Here is a 6,597-nt window from a genome sequence, read left to right on the forward strand (position 1 = left end):
CTTTGCTACCCCAAATTATTAGGTGGGTAAAACCGTGATAGGTGAATTCAAGTTAAACGTCACGGGTAGCTCCAAGAACAATTTTCAAAATACAACGAGCGGGGGAAGTTCTTCGATATCATACAGGTATGCATAGTTTTGGATTTTTTGAGAATCTTAGTCCCACTCATTCTCTAAATGTGAAATTATTGGCTTTACATAAAAGCTTACTTTTATGCAAAGTTTGCAGTATTTCTAAAGTCTGGATTGAGATGGATGTTTTGGTAGTCATTAACATGTTGCAGGAGGATAAAAAAGGGTCTCATGAAATTTGTTATTTGTTGGAGTCTATAAGCAAATGTTTGAAAAATATTTCCTATAGAATTTCACATATTTACAGGGAAAGTAATCAGGTTACAGATTTTTTGTCGAATCAGCGTCATCAACACTAAAATCTGCAGGTATTTACTCAAGCTCAAGACAAGTTATGTGGCATATTAAAATTAGATAAACTCAATCTACTTGATGTTCATTTTAAATAAATGTAACGGAGTAGTACTCCTAATTTACTTTTATTGTTATTTCTCTTTATTCATAGAATCTTGTAAAAAGGGGCTTTTATCCTTATTATAGCATCCAAAATTATGCATGTAAAGTAAAACCTTCTTTAGGATCTTACTTACTTTTATTTTGTACTCATGTAAACTCGAAGGTAAGGTTTATGTCCTCTTCCTATTTGTACATTTTTATTTATTTTATCAATAAAACTTTAATAGGGTTGCTTTCCCTACGAGAATTTTTAGCTTAAAAAAAAAATTAAGGTTAAGGTTCTGGAATTAAAGATTTAAGGTTTTGGAATTTTAGAATCCTAACCCTAATTCCTCAATTTAAGGCTTTAAGATTAAGGTTTTGGAAATTGAGGATTTAGTGATAGTGTTGGGGTTAGGGTTCTAGAAATTGGGGTTTTCGGGTTACTTGTTAGGGTTGGGGTTTGGGTTGGCTTTAAGGTTCTAGGTTTGGGTTAGAACCCAACCCTCAACCCACACCCTGATCCAAACCCGTTACTGAACCTTTACCACATCAACAACAAACGAACAACCATAAACCATAAAACCCATTCCCTCACATGAAGATCACATTAACAAAAAACAACCCTAAACGACAAAACTCGTTTTCGCACATGGACCACATCAACAAAAACAACATCCCTAAACCACAAAACAAAACTTGACACAACAGCAAAACATACCATTGTTTGACAATTGATGAACCCTAATCATTCAATCTCTTGACTTGGGTTACTATTTAAAGGTTCTAAACAAGGGTTTGATTTAGGTTATTTTGCTATAGGATGAAGTTGCTAATCGGAGTAGAAGGTTTAAAAAAACTCCTAATTGATCATGTATACAATGATTGATGAAAAAACTAGAGGAGAAAAAATGAGAACGAGGAGAGAAAAGAATAATAGTGATTAGCAAACATTAACACATGATTAAAATTTGTTTATAGGCAATTTTGACATTTTACACTTTTTATTAATGACATTTTGACTTTTAGAGCAGATTGTTCATTTTTAATACTAATGGACCTACATGGAATTATGCCTAAACATTAGGAGGTGAGGGTTTTTTACCTAACATATTTCATAAAAAAAGTTAAAATCTTTTTTTAAAAATCTTTTTATTAAATGAGTATTTTTTTTTTGCTCAGACTTAAATGAGTATTTTGTATTTGACGATCTTAATTTTTTATGCAATATAAACACAATAGTTTTAAATTAATTTATAATTTTATAATATTACAATAAATATAGTTAAAAAGGTTTTGCGACCGAATCATTTACGACTTGTTTGAATGGTTAAGCCATTCTCCTCTTATTCCTTCAAAATAGTAAAACTCATGTTTGGTTACATTTTACTGTATGGAATACGTTAAAAATTTCCATGGATAAAAACATCTCTGTTTATTAGAAATAATTACAACCCTGCCCATATATAAGCCTATTTCTTTTCTTCTCTCCTTTCTTCCTTATCCGCCTTTCCCTCTCTTTCACCGTTCTGCTGCTGCCGCCACTGCCACCACCTTTCTTGCTTTTGCCTTTTGTTGCCTCTGGCGTGAAATACTTTTCCGATTGTCTCTTTTATGTACTAAGATTATTTGTTTGGTATTTTACATATTATTTTTGTGATTTGTTTTTCTTGGGTTTTGGTAGCAAAATTTCTTATTTTGTAGCTGTGTTTCTTGGTTCAGGTACTTGTTTCTTTCTTCATATTTTGGTTATAAAACTTACTACTTATTTACATGTACAGAGGTGAAAAGGCATTTTGCAGTTTTGACTGCCACTCTGAGGAGATTTTCACAAAGGAAATAGAGAAAACGTGTAATAATTCCTCCAGTGGTTCTCCTGAGCAGAGTGATGATGAAGACCTCTTCCTAATGGGCATGCCCATTAACATGTAATAGTTTATAGTTGATTGCTTTTTGTAGGCTCCCATGCCAAGATTGATGAAATTGTTGCAAATTTTAATACCTGGATAATCTATTAATAAAGAGCTGTTTATGTGAATCTATTTGCAGCCATGGATGATCGTAGCATAAATCATAAGTAAGTGATGGATAGCAAAGCATAGAGTTTGATTCATAGTCCAGGGATAGATATAATATTAGACTGTTGTTGCATTATAATTTTGATTTGATGAACCAATAGTGGCTATAAGTCTCATCCCATCAGTTTTTTTTTTTTTTATATATCATTCATTATTGTTGCTCTTTTATGAGTTATTGTAGAAGCCTCTTGAACTTGAAGAACTCATAGCCATTCCCCCTCTATTTCCCCAAACATTTTCTCCCTATGTTTGTTATATTTATGGAGGAAGGAATAGCTATTCCTTTCAAAATCAGCCTAAACTTTGAAGTAGCTAATACCACCTCTCTCTCCCCATGGTATTAGCTATTCATTGCCCATGGGAATAGAACTCAAAACATTTTAGATTAAAATGTCCTTACCTTTTTTGAAAAATTACAAACCTAAACTTACAAAATTAATGTTTTACATTAAAAAAATAATATTTTAATTATAAATAAAATATTAATATTTTAAAAATATTAATTTTAAAATTTTTAAGTGAAAATATAAATTAAAATTTACAAAATAAAAAAAAATAAAAAATAAAAAATTATACCAAAACTTAATAAAAAGTTATTAAATTATTCAAAATTTTAATTTTAATTTTAATAAAAATTAAATTATTAAAAAAGAAAAAATTTACTTAATTTTATCTTTTGGTATAAATTTTACTAAATTATATAAAGAGTATTTTTGTTTTTGATGAAAATAAATCTTATTATAGTAATGAGTTTAAGTTTTCAATTATACATTAAAAAATATTTTGAGTTTAAAATTAATTAAAAGTATTAAAACTTTAATCATAATTATAGTTAATTTATAAATAAAATATTAATATTTTAAAATTTCAATGATTAAATTATAAATAAAATATTAACATTTAAATGATCAAAATATTAATATTTTAAATAAATTATAAAATATTAATATTTAAAATAAAATAAAATAAAAATAAATAATCATAACAATATTTAAATTATAAATAATATATTAATGTTTTATAATATTAATGATTAAATTATAATTAAAATATTAATTTTTTTAAAAAATAAAAATAAATTATAATATAAATAATATGGGGTATTTTTATCTTATATTCTTCTCTTATTTTAAAATTATTTTTACTAATCAAGTACTGTAATAAATCATAATAACTATTCTTACTCTATTTCATTCATCATACCAAACTAATTAATACTTATTTTATTTTATTCTATTTTCATAAAATAATTATTTTATTCCATATCTATCTATTCCGCTAACCAAAGGTATAGTTATTGTTGAATCTTGAATGTATGAGGTATTTACTCAATTGAATGCATTATCTTTTTAAAAAAAAATCAGATCTAGTTATGTTGAAATTGTTGTTGTCATTGGGCACCAAGAAAAATGGTGTCTATCCCCAATAACTCTTAAGTAGCTTTTGTAATTCTTATTTATGAATACAAACCAAATTTCAAAAAAAAAACTATAACCCATAATTCAAGTGTTGAAAATTTTGGATAGCAAATATATATAGAATATTTTTATTTTATATTCTTATGAAAATATTATTAAAATATATTCAAAGATAATTTTTTTATAAATATGTGATTAAATTATAATAAGGCTAATTTAATCTTTTGGTATAAATATTTTATTATAGTATAATTAAGGATATTTTATCTTTTGGTATATATATTTTCATCTTTTGATAAAATTTAATTTGAATATTATAATAAAAAGTAATTTTATCAGTGTATCATTGATTCTTTAGTTATTTTAAAATTATTCTTACTAATCAAATATTAAAATAAATTATAATAATAATTTTTATTTTATTTTATTTTATTTATCCCATATTCTATCGTTATAGAATAATTATTCTATTTCATTGTATTACATTTCACGGACGATACGTGCAGTTAGTGATCTACCACCGGTATCTTGGAAGTGACATCAAAAATGTAAAAGTACCTAAATACCCTCAACATTAAACAAAACTGGTCTAGTTCTTCTTTGTCCGGCTTTGAAACATATACCCTGGCGGGTTCAGGCGTTGAGGCAGCGAGTGTTGTGCTTACCTCCATATCCAGTCGTGAAATTGAATAGTAGTACTATTTAATTAGAGCGGACATGAAATTCCGGTACGCCATGGTTTGTTCATCGAACCAGAACCGGAGCATGGAGGCCCACTCGCTCCTGAAGAAGCAGGGGTTCGACGTCTCCTCCTACGGAACGGGGGCTCACGTCAAACTTCCTGGACCCTCCCTTAGAGAACCCAACGTCTACGAGTTTGGGACCCCTTACAAGCACATGCTGGATGACCTCCGCCGTAAAGACCCCGAGCTGTAATCTTCTCTTTTTTTCGCGAATTTTACGACCGATTTTTTTTTTAAATACTAATGCCTTTTCTTAATAAAATTGAACCCTTAATGAAAATGGGTTTGTTTCTTTTTTTTTCTTTCAGGTACAAGCGTAATGGGATATTGCCGATGCTTAAAAGGAACTCAAGCGTGAAATTGGCACCCCAACGTTGGCAAGACAATGCTGCTGATGGTTCCTTTGACATTGTTTTCACCTTTGAAGAGAAGGTGTTTGATATGGTCATTGAAGGTTACTTTTTCTGCATTCTTTTAATTAGAAATAAATAAATTAATTATATAATACTTTTCTATTTCATATTAGGATTTTCTTTGTGAGGTTATGTCAGAATATTCAGTACAGATGTTAATTTGAATGCTTCTTGTGTTTTCAGTAAATTAATTAAGTAATCTATTAAGCCTAAGCCTTAATCCAAGTCTTTGGCATGTTGACAATGCAGTATTTTAGCACCGATTAGTATGATAAAATAAAAAATGGGCTGTTAGTCTGAATCATTACTTCTTGTCCGAGACCTTGAGGAGTAAATGAGAATTGTATTATGGAAATTTTTGGTATGTAATGTAGTTTTTATTTAGGATCTTGCCCTTTCGTTTAAGATTTACTCATGAGTTGGGAAAAAGAAAAGGAGAGGCAGAAAAATATGGGTTTCCAGCCTTAGAAAACCCCAACTCTTATGAGATAAATGGCTCTTGTGCAATGCTAATTTACGTAATTACTTTCTTATTCTCTAATTGTTCTTTGCACTCCCTCACTTGGTTTTTTGTTTTTGTTTCTTTCTGCTTCCATGTATAATTCTTATTTATATCGCCAATGCTCTGTGATGTCAGTTTGTAATCATCGTCACATCAAATCCCGACCATATCTCCCAATTGTAATGCCTGATCACAAAGGTTTTATTCACTATCATAGCTATTATTAGACGTAGTTCAACCTATACTTCATAGGTTTTTATGTCCTTATTAATGCCTGAGCTGTGTGGCTATTTTGCAATTTTATGGGTGCCTTAGGTGAGCAATTGGTTAATTGTTCACTAGTCTAGAACTGGTAACAGTTTCACAGATAAGTTGGCAAAGGAAAGTGTTGGCAGGGTTTCTGATTTTCTGATGACATGTCTTTGGATTTGGCCTTTGCTGCATTGATTGCTGTGTTGCTCTTTGTTCGTTCTGTCTGCTTTCTTTCCTTTCGATCTTTCAATTCCAAGGGTTGTTCTGTGCTTGCAATTGTTTGTTAAGCGATCGGGAATGTTGGCTTTGCTTTGGTTGGTCATTGCATTTTTTTTCTTGCTGTGATCCTTATGTTTTTTGGTTGTTTGATTGTCTCTGCTGAGCCATTCATGATGGTTGGCTGCTATTTGATTTTTGACTTTTTTAGGCTTTAACATGGTGGATTTAAGGGTGTTCTCTTTTTAATGATGTGATTGTGTGTGACTGTCTGGGTTTTTCTCTGCCTTCTCCTTGGTTGATTCGGATGGTCATTGCTTCTGCTTTGTGCTTGTGATACCTTTGCTGCTGGGTTGCATGTTTCTGCTGAGCTGCTTTTGATGGATGAAGTTTGCACTGTTTTCTGTCCTTGCTGTGCTTTCAAGGTGGATTTTAGGGAGTTTTCTTTCGCATTGTACAGATTTGATG

At 30.0% G+C, this 6,597-nt stretch overlaps 1 protein-coding gene across 1 annotated transcript in view; it reads left to right on the top strand.

Annotated features, from left to right (window-relative positions):
• Positions 1 to 4,604: 4,604 nt before the first annotated feature.
• The window catches only part of LOC110425295 (Ssu72-like family protein), a 3,039-nt gene continuing 1,046 nt past the window's right edge, over positions 4,605 to 6,597 (top strand). The window contains exons 1-2 of the mRNA XM_021440172.2: positions 4,605 to 4,935; positions 5,055 to 5,200. Of these exons, the coding sequence (XP_021295847.1) occupies positions 4,721 to 4,935; positions 5,055 to 5,200 (361 nt within the window). The 5' untranslated portion in view covers positions 4,605 to 4,720. The remainder of the gene's footprint in view (positions 4,936 to 5,054; positions 5,201 to 6,597) is intronic.

This window comes from Theobroma umbraticum, unplaced genomic scaffold (assembly GCF_002168275.2).
Source record: "Theobroma umbraticum cultivar Fairchild unplaced genomic scaffold, ASM216827v3 scaffold_81.0, whole genome shotgun sequence".
Lineage (NCBI taxonomy): Eukaryota > Viridiplantae > Streptophyta > Magnoliopsida > Malvales > Malvaceae > Theobroma > Theobroma umbraticum.